The 19252-nt window shown below is 35.4% G+C and overlaps 1 protein-coding gene across 2 annotated transcripts in view; it reads right to left on the bottom strand.

The window, feature by feature from the left end:
• Positions 1–13682: 13682 nt before the first annotated feature.
• SHOC2 (SHOC2 leucine rich repeat scaffold protein) overlaps positions 13683–19252 on the bottom strand; it is a gene marked incomplete at both ends in the record, with an annotated part of 44661 nt that continues 39091 nt past the window's right edge. For both annotated transcript variants that reach the window (XM_079697201.1, XM_079697202.1), the window contains 4 exons: positions 13683–13891; positions 15654–15771; positions 16093–16230; positions 18532–18654. In XM_079697201.1, coding sequence (XP_079553327.1) covers positions 13683–13891; positions 15654–15771; positions 16093–16230; positions 18532–18654 — 588 coding nt within the window. The remainder of the gene's footprint in view (positions 13892–15653; positions 15772–16092; positions 16231–18531; positions 18655–19252) is intronic.

Here is a 19252-nt window from a genome sequence, read left to right as displayed (position 1 = left end):
CTTTCTTGCTTTCCCCATTCCAAATGTGTATGACCCTTCTTTCATAGTGAGAATCCTGGCTCCCATGCATTTGCTCAATTTTATAATACATATAATTTCAGGATCACCTCACCTACACCACTACAAAAAAAAATCAAGTTCCTCAAAAGATTTCAGAGATAACAGTAGGCTAAATGAAAGAAGCCAGACACAAAATTCACATATTATATGATTCCATTTATATGCAATATCCAGAATTGGTAAATTCACTGTGGCAGATAGAAGATTTCTGGTCGCCAGAGTCTGGGAGAAGGGAGAAATAGGGAATGACTGCTTTGGGGTATAAGGTTTTCTTTGGGGGTGATAAAAATTGTTGGAACCAGATGGAGGTAGTGGTTACACATAATGAATGTACTAAAGACCACTTTGAAATATTCACTTTAAAATGGTTAATTTTATGTTATGTGAATTTCACCTAATTTTTTTTTAAAGAATTCAGAAATTATAAACAGTTCTCCCCTATCTGGCAACCCCAAAGACTGAGGGAATACAGTCAAATACAATTGAGTTTGTACGTTTGCTTACAGTTTTCAGGTTTTTCAATTTTCCATTCCAATCCTTGCATATTTTATATTGTGAATGTGTTGACTATGCTTCCAAAAGTCAAATCTATACCAAAAAGTTATACTCAGAGAAGTGTCACTCCCACCTTTATCCCTTCCGGTCTGTAATATACCACCACTTGAACAAACTTAATCGTCTTCCTTCTATAAAGATAAACATATATTTATTTTTCCTCTTTCCCCTTATTTCTAAACAAAAGGTAGTATATATGCAATATCCACTTCCATTTTTAAAAAATTTATTTTATTTATTTTTGCTGTGTTGGGTCTTCGTTTCTGTGCGAGGGCTTTCTCTAGTTGTGGCAAGTGGGGGCCACTCTTCATTGTGGTGCACAGGCCTCTCATTATTGCAGCCTCTCTTGGAGCACAGGCTCCAGACGTGAAGGCTCAGTAGTTGTGGCTCACAGGCCTAGTTGCTCCACGGCATGTGGGATCTTCCCAGACCAGGGCTCGAACCCGTGTCCCCTGCATTAGCAGGCAGATTCTCAACCACTGCACCACCAGGGAAGCCCTCCACTTCCATTTTTTAACTGAACAAGCTACCTCCTGCAAGTGACTCCATATCAGTGCATAAAGCCTTCTCTTCATATAGTGTTGCGTAAAATAGTCTATAGATTTCAATTAGATCAGTTGATTGGTGGTGCTATTGAGTTTAACTATGTCCTTATTGATTTTCTAACTGCTGGATCTATCCCTCAGAGACAGAAGGGTATTGAGGTTTCCAACAGTAACAGTGGATTGATCTATTTCTCCTTACAGTCAGTTCTATCAGTGTTTGTCTCACATATTTTGATGCTCTGTTGTTAGGCATCCACACATTAAGAATTATGTCTTCTTAGAGAATTGATCTTTTAATCATTTTTTAATGCCTCTTCACCTCTGATAATTTTCTTTGCTCTTAAGTTTGTTTTGTCTGAAATTAATATAGCTACTCCAACTTTGATTAGTGTTAGCATGGTATAACTTTCTCCATTCTTTTGCTTTTAATATATATGTATCTTTATATTTAAAGTGTGTTTCTTGGAGGCAACATACATTTGGTCTTGTTTTTTTATCTACTGTGTCAGTCTCTTTTCATTGGTGCTTGACGTGATCATTGATATAGCTGAATTAATATCTAACTTCATTACCCTTGTTCTTTTTCTGTCTTCCATAATTTTTCTGCCTTCTGTGCTTTGAATGGAGCATTTTATGATTCCATTTTCTCTCCTCTTAACATATTAAGTATATTTTAACTTTTTTTAGTGGTTGACCTAGAGTTTGCAATATACATTTATGACTAATCCAAGTTCACTTTCAAATAATACTTACATCACTTAATGGGCAGGGCAAGCACTTTATAGTAGAGTGTTTCCAATTCCTCTCTCTCATCCCTTATATATAACATTGCTGCCATTTCACTTATCCATCATCTATAGTCACCAAATATATTATTATTATTTTGAACAGTTATGTTAAATCAGTTAAGAAAAATGGAAGATTTTGTTTTACCTTCATTTATTCCTTAATGCTCTTCCTTTATGTAGATTAAGTTTCTCACCTATATCACTTTCCTTCTTTCTTAAGAATTTCTTTTAGCAATTCTTGCAAGCCAAGTCCATTGGTGATGAAATCCCTAAATTTTAGCTGTGTAAGGAAGTATTTCTGAAGGATAATTTCACAGGGTACAGAACTCTAGGTTGGTTTTATTTTCTTCCTCTCAACATGCAAAATATTTTACTCCACCCTCTTCTTGCATGGTTTTGAAAACAAGTCTGATGAAATTCTTCTCCTTGCTCCTCCATGCGTAAGGTGTTTTTTCCCTCTGGCTTCTTTCAAATTTCTTTTCTTTACTTTTGATTTTTCTGTCATTTGAATGTGCTATGCCTAGGTATAGATTTGAGGGTATTTATCCTGTTTGGTATTCTCTCAGCTCCCTGGATCTGTACTTTGGCATCTGACATTAAATTTGGGAAATTCTCAGTCATTATTGCTCAAACATTGTTCCTCTCTTTCTTCTCCTTCTGGTATTCCCATTACATGTACATCAAACTTTTTGTAGACGTCCCATAGTTCTTTTTTAAAAGATTTATTTATTATTTATTTGATTTATTTTTGGCTGCGTCGGGCCTTAGTTATGGCATGGGATCTTCATTGAGGCATGTGGGATCTTTCATTGCGGTGCATGGGCTCTTCATTGTGGCACGAGGGCTTCTCTCTAGTTGTGGCTTGCAGGTTTTCTCTCTCTAGCTGTGGTGCGCAGGCTCCAGGGCACATGGGCTCTGTAGTTGTGGCACATGGTTTCCAGAGTGTGGGCTCTGTAGTTTGGCACACAAGTGCTAGTTGAGGTGCATAAGCTCAGTAGTTGTGGCATGAGGGCCTAGTTGCCCCACGGCATGTGGGATCCTAGTTCCCCAACCAGGGATCGAACCTGCATCCCCTGCATTGTAAGGTGGATTCTTCACCACTGGACCACCAGGGATGTCCCTGTCCCATAGTTCTTGGTTTTTTTTTTTTTTTTTTTTTTTTGGTCTGATCTTATTTCTCTTTGCTTTTCATTTGAAATATTTCTACTGACGTATCTTCAAGCTGATTGTTTCCTCAGCAGTGTCATCTACTGAACCCATCAAAGGCAGTCTTCATTTCTGTTATGGTTTTCCATTTCTAGCATTTTAAAATTCTTAAAATTTCCATCTATGCTTATATTACCCCTTCTTTCTGGCACATTGTGTACTTTTCCCATTAGAGTCTTTAGCATATTAGTCATTATTTTAAATTCCTGGTCTGATGATTCCAGCATCCCTGTGATATCTGAATCTGGTTCTGATGATTACTCTGTCTCTTCAAGTATCTCTTTTAGTATGCCTTATAACATTTTGTTGAAAGCTAGACATGACATATTGGTTAAAAGGAACTGATGTAGATACAGCTTCAGTGATGTGGTACTAAGAGGTTGGGGGGAAGGGAAGTGCTCCATAGCCTTATGCATAGGCACATCTTTGTGCTTCTGCTCCTAGGCTGTGACCAAGAAATAAATACTTAGTTCTACTCCCCCCTGCCCCACCACCTTCAGTGGGACAGGAAGGCTAGAGTTAGGTATTTCCATTCCCACACGTGGAGAGCTGTAGGGACCTATAGTTGGATATTTCTCTTCCCCAAGAACAGTCAGGCCCTGATAATACCCCAGAGGTTAGGCTCTGGTAAAATAGTTTCTCTTGAGGGCAGGGCTTTTTAAGAACAGAAATGCTGTCCGTATATTTCAAAATGGCTACTTTTTACCTCCCCACGCTAGAAGTATGAAGAGATTCTTCTCCAATCTTCACTGTGAGAACCTGTTAGAGCTTCTGGAGGTAGAAACTCAAAATAAGTGTGGGAACTCCTTTAGGCTGGGCCACAGCAAGTTTTTAATTCTCAAGACTTGTCCATGCTGAACCATCAGCAATTATTAATTACAGTTTAGGTTTCCTACCCCAGCACTGGTTTCCATGGAAACTTATGCTCATCGGTTTCTGTTCTGGTAATTGTGATTATCTGTATCCACTCACCTCTCCAATCTGGGGGGCAGCAATTTTCCCTGTGACCTCAATTCTCTGACAAATCTAATAAGAGTTGTTTTCAGTTTGTTTAGCTTTCCATTTGTTGTTAGGACATAGTGACAACTCCCAAGCTCCTTACATGCAGGACTAGAAACTAGAATTTTGTTCTTGTTGTTGTTTTTTATAGCATTTATCAGCCTCTAATAGACTGGAAGTTTTATTATGTTCATCACTTGCCTTACTCCACTAGAATGTAAGTTTCATTTACTGTGGTGTTTTTGTTCACTAATATATCCTGCACCTAGCTCAGTGCCTGGTGTGTCAGAGAGTGCTCAAATATTTGCTGAATGAATGCCCACCATTTCTTCATATCCAAGTCTAGGGTATATAAAAACAAATGAACTTCAATGCAGAATCCTCTATCAGCCATACCACAAAAGATAACTGTGATAACTTTAATTTGGATTTATACCTTGCAGGCCACCTGGATTCAATGGTCTTGGAAGCAAATGAAATCTAGTTGCAACACCTGTCACTCCATTGTTCCCTTGGGTTCATTTAAACTGATCAGGATGGCTAGCCAGGAAGCCACCTTTCTTAATTACTACTCACACAGCTCCAAACATCTCTCTTCCAAAGCTGAATCTTTAGTAAGGAGAATGTGTTCAAAGCTAAGCATACAACATCACAAAGTCAACATGATAGTCAAAAGAACAATGCACTAGTAGAGGTAGTCCCCAGGTCCACTGCACTACTTATTAGTTGACTTAACAACCTCTTTGGTTTGGTTTATCTTTAAAATAGGTAATGTCTTATCTACCTGAAAGGGAATGGTCCACGTGATGTCTTTGAATCTCCAATTCTAAAATCATTGATCTTTTGTCCAAAACAAATATTTCATTAGTAATATTTCACCTATAATCAAGATGAAAGATTACCCACACAAAAACAGTAGCAGTTAAGTATATAAATTACACATTATAGACTTAAGTCAGACACTCTGTATCTTGCATTTGGTTTAAAAGGATGAGAAGGAAAGAAGTGGGAAACTCAATCTAAATTGTTCAAAATTATGGCTGTTACACTGTATGATTTTTCAAATTGGCAGATTCTTAACGGAGGAAAATTTGATTTGGCTTTCACCTGGTTAACCTGTTTAAATCAGGCCTCACTTTATCAGCTTTCACTTGAGTAACCTATTTCAAATGGGGCCGTGCAGATGACGTGGTTTATTGGGAGTGGAGCAGGAAGAATACCGACTAGGGAGTCAGAAAACGCAGGCTCTAATTTCAATGTTGACATGATACTCACCAATGTGTAGCTCATTTAATTACCCTGGATATTCTCTCATCTTGAAAATAAAGATAATGGAGTCATTTACATAAAGACCAAAAGAACAGCAAGGGAATAATGAAACTAGCTTAGTTACTTAGAGTAATACATAGTTGATCCTTAAAGCTAAACATAACCAAAACCAAGAAAGTAGGAAAAATGATTATCAATGTTGTTTTTTAAGATATAGAAACCGAATCCTTAATAAAATTGAATCCTCAATAAAATTCATAGCCCATGGAATTGTAGTAATTCAAATTATTTTAAAATTCACTGTTGGAGAAATAATAGTATAGAGTGGAAAAAAGTTATAAAATAACTGCCAAGGCAATTTGGTATAAGCAAACCCTTTTTGACCTTAGAACTTGTTTTAAAGACTTCCCTTGAAAGAATTATTTGTATATTTTAGATTTTTTTTTTTTGCGGTACGCGGGCCTCTCACTGTTGTGGCCTCTCCCGTTGCGGAGCACAGGCTCCGAACGCACAGGCCCAGCGGCCATGGCTCACGGGCCCAGCCGCTCCACGGCATGTGGGATCCTCCCGGACCGGGGCATGAACCCGTGTCCCCTGCACTGGCAGGCGGGCTCCCAACCACTGCGCCACCAGGGAAGCCCTAGAATATTTTTAAAAGCTGGTATTTACTACATGGTATTCAAGCTGGAGAAGTGTAATCTCGACAAAGAGTGAGTGGTGTGTGTGTGTGTATGCATATAAAATGAAAAAAGTAAATCCTAATACTCAGATATGTCATCTGTGATAGCATCTAATGAATGTGGTAAGACTAATTGTCTTGGGAAAAGTAACAGAATGTTATTACTGTACAAAAGCATAAAACTAGAAAAATTTTGCTTCTGCAATCTGAATTAGGAGTTACTTAGAAGAATTCTTGACTGTACAGGGTTCTTTTGAAGGTGACATCAAAGGTCAAAATGTGTAGATCACTTGCATCTATGCTGATGTTCAAGGAAGGAAAAAGAAATCACCAAACATTTGGGGGGAAAATGGTTATCACTCCAAACCCAGGTTCCTTCATAACTCGTTATGTTAATATTTTATTCTCTCTAAACCAGTCTATCAGTACTTTTAATAACACAATTAGTGTTCTCAATTGCCTTGGGATGGCTTTTATTAAACAGTAACAGGAGTTGCTCTGGAGGTTAGAAAAATTGAACTCTCAATGAAATCAGCTATTCTTAATTTTTTTTAAAGCAGATTACTCAAATAGGTGTGAAATTCATTAGACTGTAATCTCCTCAAAGGCAAAATTTTGTGTCTGTAGTGTGTTTGGCAAGATATATGATAAACATTGCTTTGCACCAATAGTGCTAGTTAAAAGGCATGGAACCTATAATAAAACTGAGCAACACATAACAACCCTCCAAATCAAGAAAACCCAGAGAACTTCTTTACAAATCAGTCACCTGCCTGAGTTAAAACACATAAAGTTCACTTCATTTATGTCTTCACCATTGTGCTCTTTTTCATATTCATATATATGTACCCACATACACGTGACTAATGTGACTGAGAAATTAAAATTTTAATTTTAATTAATCTAACTAGCCACAGGTGGCTAGTCAGTGGCAACTATTTCAGGCAGTGCAGAGTCCTTGAAAAATGGGCATAAAAAGTAAAATGATATTGAAGCAGAATACGTTGAGAGATTAGAAAAACCAAACTCTGAATGAAATTGACTGTTCTATTTCCAAAATACCATATTCCTTGTTTCCTTCAGTTTTACTACAGCTACTTCTCAATTTCTGAGATTCTTCCTTTTCTCTGCAAAAGCTAAATGTTGGATTTCATCGGTATTCCGCCCTCTTCCCATTCTACATATTCTCCCTAGGAAATTCTTGCTTCAATTACCATCTATTTGCTGGATCATCAGTTTCCAGGCCTAACTTCTAAGCACCAGATTTAAGTATCTAATTGCTTACTTGACATCTCCACTTAATGTCTCACAGGTACTAGAACACATCTTCCCCTCACACCCAAACAACTAAAAGAACCTGGTCCTCCTGCAAAGTACCACAGTTTAGCAAATACATGCAGATGCTTAAGCCATAATCCTGGAAGTAACCTTTGATTCTCTAACTCACTTTTTCCAACCAGTCATCAAGTCTTACTAAACTTTCTTCCTAAGACTCCCTTAAATGTTTATAGCTTTCCATCCCCAGTGCTACGATCCCAATCAAAGCCACTGTCATTTCTCACCTGGATCACACCAACAGCCTCCCATGTGGCCACTTGGCTCCTAGTTTTGATTCCCTCCAATCCATTCTTCTCAAGATTGCCAGAGTGAAGTTTTAAAAATATTCAACACATATCATAGAATGTTAAGAGGAAAGATGACAGTTAATCACATTGTGAACAGGACTAATATTTGTTACTGCACTGCTAAGTTTTCTTCAGCCAATTAAATAGTTCCCACTGGCTAAGGTCTCTTTTACCCTTATAGTTTTTGTTCTCATTAATATTTGAAAACACAACTTAATGGTCTTTATTAGCCAATATTAAAACTTTCTTTTTCTAGGAATCCTGCATTCAATTTCCACCTTCAGTTGCCAAGACATCTTAAACAGCAGACTTTCTTGTGAAAGGTTACAAACAAAACAAAAAGCATTTTCTTCAATGAAGGCTCAGAGAATGGGGAATTACCTCTAATAATTCAATGTCTCCATTATAGGACTGTCTTCATTACAGGATATATTCATTATATACTCTAATTGCTTTTTAAAAATCCCCCCAAATCCTATAAGTTTGGAATTTTATAAACAGTAAATATGAACAATACAATAATTATGCTGAAGGTCACTATTCACCACACAAAATACTTTGTTGCATTTTTTTGTGCATGTTTTTGTATACATTATGCATGACATTTGCTTTTTTAAAGTTTTCCAGAAGATTAAATGGTAGTGAAGAGTCATTTCTCTTAGTTCCACATTCTTGTGGTTCAATGACATTGCAAAGACTGATTTCATGTCCAACTTCAGTTACACATAGGATTGGAGCTTTCTTAAAAGACTCAATGGCAAAACATTAAAAAATACATTATTTATACTGAATACCTTACTACTAATGACTGACTAAAAAAGGTAATTTTTATGTAGTCAAAATAATCAACAGTATAAATCAGGTTAAAAGTACATTTTCTGAAGGCTGTTTATACCTTTTAGCCTTGAATCATAACTCAGAATAGCACAAACCATGTTAAACATCAGTGGAAGGCTGATTTTTACTAGGAGAAAAGTCAAAACTGTTAAATATTGTTCTCAGGTATCCTTTTTGTAGTGTTCTGTCTATTCCTTGTAAACTGTGTACTATGCAAATTATCATGTATCTAATTAAAAACAAGTTCTGGTGTGCAGATTAAAATATAATCAAAAGACACCATCATCATATAAAATACTTTGTTTCATTGTTAATTACAAGATAACTTTCTTAATTACAAGATAATTAACAATGAGTTTTGAGGTGAGAAATGAGGAAAAAATATACATCAGTATAATTTTCTATTAAAGACTAATATTAAAATAAATGTTTTGAGCCATATATGAAACATTCTCTTTGGTAGTGGAACGAGGTTTTATGTGCTAGCTAGCTAGCTAGACTTATTGGAAAATAATTTCTACAAAATCATGAAACAAGTGGAATAGATGACTAATGCAAATGTTATTTGTATATTAAGCCTCATCAGACCAGTGGAAGGTTAAATTCACCATATAAATAATACCAGTAATGATAAAAGGTAAATTAGATAACATGAAATCTAAATAATAATGGTCACTGATAAAGCACCTATAGGCTCTAATCAGACTTTTAGAGTAAGATCCTTTTTAGTAGTCAAATAAACTGATTTTAATGTCATTTAAATATTATTTGTTATTAGGATTGTTAGGATGGAGCTCTAATAATTTGCATGAAGATCAAATTCTCTCCACTATCCCACCTAGTGCCATTTGTGCAAATGAGGAGGGAAAATGCTCCTTCCTCAACTCTTTACTTCCATGTATCAGAAATTTGACATAATATCATGATTTTGTTAGAACAAGGTACTTTACTGCCATCTGCTGAAAAACTGTCATAATAAATATGCAAATCTATGATGTGACTAAATCTCCCCAACATGTAGTGTTGTTGTATGCTGCACAACCTGCAAAACCCGTATGTGATAGCCCTGCCCATACTACTTTCAATAGTGGACACTATTCCTCCTACCAACTTTAAAAAGTCCCCAGTCTGAAACACTATAAAACTGCTATCCAGCTGAAGTCTTAATCACTAACAGGTATTTACATTCAAAACAGTTTACATTTAGAATGTATGCTATCAACAGGATAATAAGTGTGTAAAGAGAAAGTTTTTCAAAAGGTACTGAGGACCAACTTCAGTTTTAAAAGTTAAAAAAAAAATTCAAACCTTATTTATATTTTAACTTAAATTTCAAAGTTAAAAATTAAACCCACAAATGTTTCCTTAGAATTAGTGTTGTCAGGTTTAAGAAGGCATTCTATTCCATAATAAAGTACTGATATGTTTTATAAAACATTCTCATAATATTTTTGTAATATAACAGCATTCAAGATACTCCCTTAGATACCAAATCAGTATTACAACTCTTGCATATTTAAATTCTGAGATATGATAATTAACCAAAGATTGTCATGTGTATTCCAGTTCCCCAAATTGGCTCTTAAAGGCTAAACCAACCAAAAGAATAAGGCAAGAGAAAAGTTCTAGCTAAAGATATGTGGTATACCATCTTCTTCTGGTATAGGCAGAAGGAAATCTTTCTTCACAAGTTATTTATTTTAGTTAAATTTGAAAATTTCAGGAATGTATTCTTTTGCTTATTTTGGGTTGTGTCATTTGCTTTCATCTAATTTTTAATCATGCAAGAATAACCATATATCCTGGTTTTCCAGACAGTTCTGATGTATGGCTACTGGCCCAACACAACAATTTATAGCCCCCTTTCCATTTCAAAGTGTACCACTTTATACACTTTAACCATGACCCTTTCTTACTGATGAACAATTACAAATTCTGCAAGCTGAAATTTGGACTATTTATACATGGCTTAGCAATAACTGAGATGAAAAGCAAAAGTTATAACAAAAGTTATCAGAGAAAGACTAGATAAATTGTGATGTATAACAGTTTATCTATTTTAAATGATTCAGGCTTTACAGTGAGATAAATTAGAAATACGCAATTACATTTATAGAGCTCATTTCAATTGCATTATCCACCTTTTACTAAAAGTACAAATAAATATTTTATGTGTATTTTCTCCTGCAAGAGTTTCTATCTTCTATTGTTTTCATTTGTATCCATCAAATCCATAAATTACTTAGCATCTCCCGATTCTTTCTGTATGAAATAATCATTTGGGATTTTAAAAGTATTAAACTACCACAAAAGGATTGTTTGACATTGTCAGTTTGCTACTATATATATTAACAAAAAGCAAAGTTTAGAGCAATGTTTTTACAGTGTAACATTCTATGACATTTTCTATTTACTGAGCCTCACAGAGAAACCAAACCTAGTTTCTTAAAAAAAAAAAGGACAATTGATGGACATGGCAATTAGTCCCACTGCAGTTTTAGGAAAATATTAGTTCATATGTAGTCATTCAACAATATCCCTTACTGTATTCAAACGACTTAAATATTAAATATCATGATCACACAGGATAATTGGGAAATTAAGAGTCCATTTTAGTTTTGTGTTAGAAGTAATGAAATTCATGAGTTCCTGCAAGGCGGCAGCCATACATGTGACACGTTTTATGCATCTTAAAAATATATATATAGGGCTTCCCTGGTGGTGCAGTGGTTGAGAGTCCGCCTGCCGATGCAGGGGACACGGGTTCGTGCCCCAGTCCGGGAAGATCCCACATGCCGCGGAGCGGCTAGGCCCGTGAGCCATGGCCGCTGAGCCTGCGCGTCCGGAGCCTGTGCTCTGCAACGGGAGAGGCCACAACAGTGAGAGGCCCGCGTACCCAAAAAAAAAAAAAAAAAAAAAAATATATATATATATATATATATATATATATAATTCCTCAGATATAGATGGTTTGCCTGTTATATCACTTCTACATGTAGGACTGTGATCACTTTGCATTTCTGCTGCAAACTAACATAAATGAAGGTAGGGGGACCCAAATGTTTTAAAAACCATTATCTATTTTCATTTTTAAGAAACAATACCCATATTTTTTTCAAAAAAAAAAGACATTAGGTTACTGCCTTTAAAGTTCAAGTTCCATTACCTTAAGATATAAACACACCTGGATATGAGATTTTTAAAAACCACACATACACACAAGCTCTAGGTAGAGCTGTAATAAACAAATTCCTTTTATAAACACAACTTTAACTGAAAAGCCACAGTAGATGGAAAAAAAGAAGAAAGGATATTACTTGGTAAAATCCAGTGACATCTACAATAGTTTTACAGCACATTTAAGCATTCTACGGTTTTATATCTTTACCTGCCTTCCATTTCTTAGTTGCTCCTTAAAAAATTGCCAATTACAACTACAGGTTGAACCTCAAACTTAGTCCTGATTTTGAGTGCCAGGAAAAGCAAAACAACACTCCAAATTTCTATCTTAATGTTATAACCTTACTTCAAAAATGGTTTTATTTAAAATACAATGCCCATCTAAATGGAAGAAAAAAAAGAAAAGAAAACCAAGCAGCAATATGTAATTATACATAATAGTTATTCATTATATGGGAAGTGTTTTTTAGGATGATATCTAGAATGCACTTGCTCTGTGAGTCTCTTCAATAATTAAATCAACTAGACTGACACTAACAAAAGTAAGCATACTGTAATAAGGGGCACACACTTACAATACTGCTAGCCTTAAAAGCAGTAAAGCAAAAGAAAATATACCAAATAGCACATGCAAATCTTACAGAACTTCCACTGAACTATCAATGGCTTCTATGCAATGTGCTCTTTTCCATAACTGTATTAACTACCAACAAAGGAAAGATGAGATTGAAATCAATGGTACTGAACTGAATTGTCTGAAGCCAGTACTCCACATGTGGGGAAAAGTGCATTTAGTTCAGCAGCAATATAGCACAGTGTGAAGATATTGTGCTTAGACGCAGATATTCCAGAACTGAAAGATGTACAAGGCAAGTCAAGATATAAAACCATAGTACACTGTTAAATAACCTTGAAACATACATATATTGCAGTGTTCAAAGAAAAACATTCATTTCATTGTACAAGGCTAGGGAGAAATCCTTAAAGTTACCTATCGTAGTTTATGATATAATAAATACATATCTATATAGCATTGTATATACATATATAGAATGTGTGTTTATGTGTATCTTTGTCTTTTTTTTGCCAAATTATTCTGTTAGTTTTTGTGGATCTGCAACTTTCAGGAATGAAAACTCCTTTACACTACAAGTTTCTGTTCCCCCAAACTTAAGAAAAGATATTTATACTAGAAAAGGTCTCAATAACCTCCCCCCCAACCCAAAGACTCACTTCAGATATTTTGCTTCACAATTGATCAGAGAAACATAATTAAAGGAATTCTAGAATTTCTGACTGTATCTTTTCACTTTGCCAGTTGTTTCAACAAGCAAATATCTTTTAATATTTAAATCAGCTGATGCAAATTCTTTAGCAGAGGATATAACCTCTAGATTTCACTGATCAAAACAGAGCAAATCAAAACCAAAAAAAAAAAATCCAGTGATTTACTCTGACTGTAAACAATATATAAAATTCAAATCTCAAATTTCAAAATAAGTTAAAGAAAAATTATACCTTCAGGGCCTATAATACTATAAAGATCTGACAATTGGTAAGGGGAAAATATATATGAAAAGTTGCAACAAAATTGTTTGCCCAGTATTTTTGCTAAGAGAAAGTATATCTAACTATACTACCTCTGGCCCTTAAATTTAATAACTTCATAATTTGTTGGCAAATGTTTTACGCAAACTGGCATATCATGTTACACAACAGAAAACATCCATCAAGTTCAGCAAAGAAAACTTATATAAGCCTTTTGTACAGAATTTAAAAAAATCTAAATGGCTATGATTCCTCTATTAGCAGAAACACATAACGCAGTCTTTATAAATCTGCCAAATATATCAATATCTACATAAATAGATACAGATATAGATATGAAACATTAATGGCAGTCTATTTTCGAACAGTGTGTGGGACCAGCAGATTTGTATCAGACCATGGCACGATATGGACCCTGCATCTTTAGGAACTGAATGATGAAAGAAGGACCCCCAGCAACAATCTGAGGTGGAAGATGGCTGAGTGGACAGTTCTCAATACTCATGATTGAAAGCTTGCTGCAAAGAGCCAGCTCAAAGGGAAGGCTATGCAGGTTGGGGTTGTCATTCAAATACAGCTCTTCTAGATTCTCCAGTGTACCTGTTTTAAAAAACAAAATTATTTTTTAAGAAAATTAATTACTATTTAAAAAGTTCAACTGGGCATGATCCTTATCCTAGGTATTATGCATACTGAACACACATTTCCTTTTACTCTCTTCTCTTAGTTTTAAAACTCTCCACAACTGTGGATCTCAAACGTTCCCACATATTCACATAAACTGGGAAGATTAAAAAAAACATGAGATCCAGGTCACGCTCTATACCAATTAAATCACAATCTCTTCCTTTATGGTTGGTTTTCAAGCTTGGAGTTTTTTTTGAAAAAACATATACTACAACTCCAGAGACTCTGTTTGGGATAGCCTGGCATTCACGTGTATTATTTCAAAATTCCAGAGGTAAGTTTATTATACAGTCAGTGCCTATAATCACTTTCCTCTTGGAGAAAATGTGATAATCTCTCTTAGTAATAAATTTCTCATGTGAAAGGTTTTTGTTACTTTGTATAAATCTCTCACTAAGAGAGTTATTACATATTTGACAGTAAGCCAAAAATCAATTTATGTAATCTTTTAAAATTTTTTCTTAGACTGTCTTAGGATACTCATACTTTCTAGGCAAATGTTTCTAGCAATTGCATGAGGCCAGATGGATAAACATACTAGAAATAAAAGTGTATAGTTGCCTTATTGTTTCCAATTTTTAAACTTCAAAATTTATAATTATTTGGGGGCTTCCCTGGTGGCGCAGTGGTTGAGGGTCTGCCTGCCGATGCAGGGGACACGGACTTGTGCCCTGGTCCGGGAGGGCCCCATGTGCCGCGGAGTGGCTGGGCCCATGAGCCATGGATGCTGAGCCTGTGCGTCTGGAGCCTGTGCTCCGCAACGGGAGAGGCCACGGCAGTGAGAGGCCCACATACCGCAAAAAAAAAAAAAAAAAAAAAAAAAAATTATAATTATTTGATGGTGTGTGGTATGTAGAAAACTAATAAAAAACAACAGTTACTAGGTAATGGATTTGTTCACACTTAAGATTTTATTTATTATTCAGAGCAACTCTATGAGAAGTTACTACTATCCTTATTTTACAGGTAGGAAACTTGAAGCTTAGGGAGCTTCTGTACCTTATCCAAGCCACAAAACCAATAAGCAGCAGGGTCAGATTTTGAATTGTCTATTTTACTCCAAAATCATTCTTAACCACTAATCTATAGTGCCTCTGAAACAGCATGGTATAGATGGGAGAATATAATACATGGGATTACTAATTTTAGAATTACTATGTGACCTTAATCAATTAACTCTCTTTGTAAAATGAGGCAATTTACACTGCCTAAAATTTAAGGTGTTTACATTGATAGTATGAAATAATGGATATGAAAACACTTAGAAAATTCTAAAGTACTCTCAAATATTAATATTAATCAAATATTAATATCAATCCTAAAACCTCACAAGGGAAGGTTCTTTTGGCATAGACACTACTAATTTAATTCAAGCTTGTGTAATTTTTAAATTTGGAAGAAAAGTAACTCTTCTAAATTGAGGTTAAATCTACTGAAATATAAGTATGCTAAAACATTGTCAAATATAATATTAACCCTAAAGCCCCATGAGGAAACCTAATCAAAACCAACCAACCAACCAACCACTACTGGTGCTCTATAAAAAAAATCTAGAGCCTGATGTAACCTGATTAAGATGAAAAAAATAGTAGATTTGTTATATTTATCTGAAATACTGCTTGAACACACAAAAGCAAATTATTACTACAAAGTCAAGTATCCAAAGGGTTCATACCAATTTCCTCAGGAAGATGAGTAAGTAGGTTCTCTCCAAGGCCTAGATGTGTAAGATTGGTAAGGTGACCAATGCCTCTTGGAAGAGTGGTTAATTGGTTGTTTGTCAAGACTAATTTCTAAAAGAATAACAAAATAAAAGACGGTTACATATATATTTCCTATAACTGATGTAAAATTTTAAAAACTACATCTAAACTACTAAACCAATAAAATAAACACGGAAATTAGATTGGCTAATATAAGAATCACTAAATAAGCTTTTCTTTCAAAAAATATCATTTGTTAGGAAGACAAAAGCAGATAGGTTACATGAACATAAAATTCAGCCCTAATGCTATAACAGGAAAATCTATCTGGTCCAAGAATAACATGCAATTTGGAATGCATTCCAAAAACTTTAATTATATACCTATAAAATCATCAGGATAATGTTTTACCTGTAAATCCTTAAGATAAGCAATTTCATTTGGCAAGGATTCTAATTTGTTCTCCTCTAAATCCAACTCTCTTAACTTCCTAAGGTTTCCAAGACCATGGGGAAGCTTCTTTAGAAGATTGTTTGATAATATCAGAACCTAAAGAGAAATTTTTGATAATGTTTGACAGCTCACAAAACAGAATTATATATTATTGCGTGGCTTAAAATTTATTAAGCAATACTAATTTTCTAAACAGTGAACATTAAGGGTAATGTTTAATTATATAACAAGACATTAAACTTACTATTCTAAAAAAAACCCACCATAGTTATTGGAAACAAAATAGTTTGATTAAGACAAAACTAATAAAAGCAAAAGGAAAGAATTTAATTTTAACTAAATTACAAACAATATAAAATTATTAACTACTTGCACTAAGATTCATACAGTTAATGGTATTTTGATACTGAATAGTTACAAATATGTATCTAATAGGAAACCAATTATTTATTCAAAACTCCTTACAAACCATCATTTAAGGGAGACAATTGACTTCTAAACTGCCCACATCAATCCACTACAGTTATCATTTGTAGGAAATTTATTACATTGCAAGGCATCCTGCAATATCCTGAAGAAGGAAAAAAAAAAAGTTTGAAGAAGATAATAGTCCCTACTCTCAGAGAAGTTACAATGGGGGAGGGTTAGGTGGGCAAACAATACTGGGTACAGGGATAGTGAAAAGAGCACTAAATGGAAGATCTATATAAAGTTCTAGCTAATTTTTTTTTTTTTATAATAGTGTTTATTTTTACTTGTTGACAGTTTGCTTTATTTATTTATTTTTGGCTGTGTTGGGTCTTCGTTTCTGTGCGAGGGCTTTCTCTGGTTGTGGAGAGCTGGGGCCACTCTTCATCGCAGTGCACGGGCCTCTCACTATCGCGGCCTCTCTTGTTGCGGAGCACAGGCTCCAGACGCGCAAGCTCAGTAATTTTGGCTCACGGGCCCAGTTGCTCCGCAGCATGTGGGATCTTCCCAGACCGGGGCACGAACCCGTGTCCCGTGCATCGGCAGGCAGACTCTCAACCACTGCGCCACCAGGGAAGCCCCTCTAGCTAATTTTTTATGCCCACTTATTTCTCCCAAAGTTATACTACAAATAATGAAGTAAACATATTCACTAAGACGAAGAAATGATATCATTTATTGAGCTATCAGTTATTGAGTTTACTACTATTTGCATTGCACTATACTAAGTGAGAAATGTGCATTATTGCATTTAATCCTAACTAAAACTTTATGAGGAGAATACTATCATCCCCATTTCACAGCTGAGGAAAGGAGCTTGGGCATGTTAAATCCATAAATAGAGAGAGTTAAAGTGGAACTGTACCCAGATCTGTTCGGCTTCAAAGCTCCTGCTGTTAACCACTACACCATACTATTTCACCTTACTAAAATAGAATAATAAAAGAATAGAGAAATTAGATTTTTTAAAAACATGAATACAGAGGACATTTTTAGAAATACTTATTTACTATTAGTAAACTTTTTCATCAAAGGGTGAAAATGTTAGTAACTCAGAGGCAGGAGAAATCATCCTTGACTGAGGAGGTAACAGGAAGATGGATCTTTAATTATGAGAAATAATTTTAGAAGAAAAATTTAAGGGGATGAGAAGAGAGCATACTAGATACTGGGAACAATAAGACTAAAGGTACAGAGCTAGAAATATGCACACACTGCCAACCAAGAAAATAATCAATTTAGTTAGTAAATAAAAGAGGAGGTGGGTATTCAGGATGGAAAAGTAGGTCAGAATTACATGAAGGTTCTGAATTCCCATCTGAGGAACCCATAATTATTTTAGAGGACAATGGTGCAACATTCTTAAACAGAGCTAAGAAAAAAATATGTCCTAAAAGATGCTAAGTTTTAGAGACCCTTTCTTTCAAAGATACTTTTTACAGCATTCAAACCTACCAACTTTTAGTGGGCAAGAGTAATTCAAAAGCATTGAGCCCAGATTAAGTCAACACTTCATCATCCTAGTAGGGCTGCATGTTTAAGAGAGCACTAACATTTCTTTTTTTTTTTCTTTTCTTTTTCTTAACTGATTAAATCTGGACTTTATCTATTTATTTATGGCCATGCTGCATGGCATGTGGGATCTTAGTTCCCAGACCAGGGATGGAACCCATGCCCCCTGCATTGGAAGCATAAGGTTTTAACCACTGGACTGCCAGGGAAGTCCCGAGGGCACTACATTTCTATTGGGTTGGCCAAAAGGTTCGTTTGGGTTTTTCCGTACCATCTTACAGAAAAACCCGAACGAACTTTTTGGCCAAACCCAGTAATTATGATCTTCACCCACTTAGAAATTGTTTAATTGGAAACTTCACGAGTGAGAAAACTGTGGAAGAGTCTAAGGAGTTCTAGATGCTCTTTTATACTCACCTCAAGAGAAACAAGACCAGACACATCCTCAGGGATCTTTGTGAGCTGATTTGTAGCTAAATTCAATTCTACCATACTGGTCCAAGTTCCAAAATCCAAGGGAAGTGATGTCAACTGATTGTCCTGACAAAGACAAAAAGAAGCATTCAAGGTAAAACCACAAAAACAAAGCTCCATATGTACCTCCCTATAGAAAGAGAATTCTTAAACAGAAAAAGTCATTCCCTTTTTTGATGTCGAAATATACTGGATGGGCCAAAAAGCGTCTTTGGTTTTCTAAGTAAAAATAAAAGACACATTTTTTCATTTTCACCAAGAACTTTATTGAACAACGTATTCACCCTTTTGTTCCACTACGTTCTGCCATTTTTCAGGCAACTTCAAAATTCCATCTTCCCAAAACTTCTTATGTTTTTGAGCAAAGAACTGGTCCAGGTGCCTTTTACAGTCTTCCAGGGAATTGAAATTTTTCCCATTAAGAGAATTCTGTAAAGACCGAAATAAATGGAAACCCAAAGGTGCAATGTCTGGTGAATACAGGAGATTAATCAGAACTTCCCAGCCAAGCTGTAACAGCTTTTGCCTGGTCATCAAAGAAACACGCAGTCCTGCGTTATCCTGATGGAAGATGATGCATTTTCTGTTGACTAATTCTAGAGGCTTTTCGTCAAGTGCCACTTTCAGTGGGTCTGACTGGGAGCAGTACTTGTTGGTATTTATC

The sequence above is a fragment of the Hyperoodon ampullatus genome (genome assembly GCF_949752795.1).
Source record: "Hyperoodon ampullatus genome assembly, chromosome: 1".
Classification (NCBI taxonomy): domain Eukaryota; kingdom Metazoa; phylum Chordata; class Mammalia; order Artiodactyla; family Ziphiidae; genus Hyperoodon; species Hyperoodon ampullatus.
This window is presented reverse-complemented; position numbering and strand designations above follow the sequence as displayed.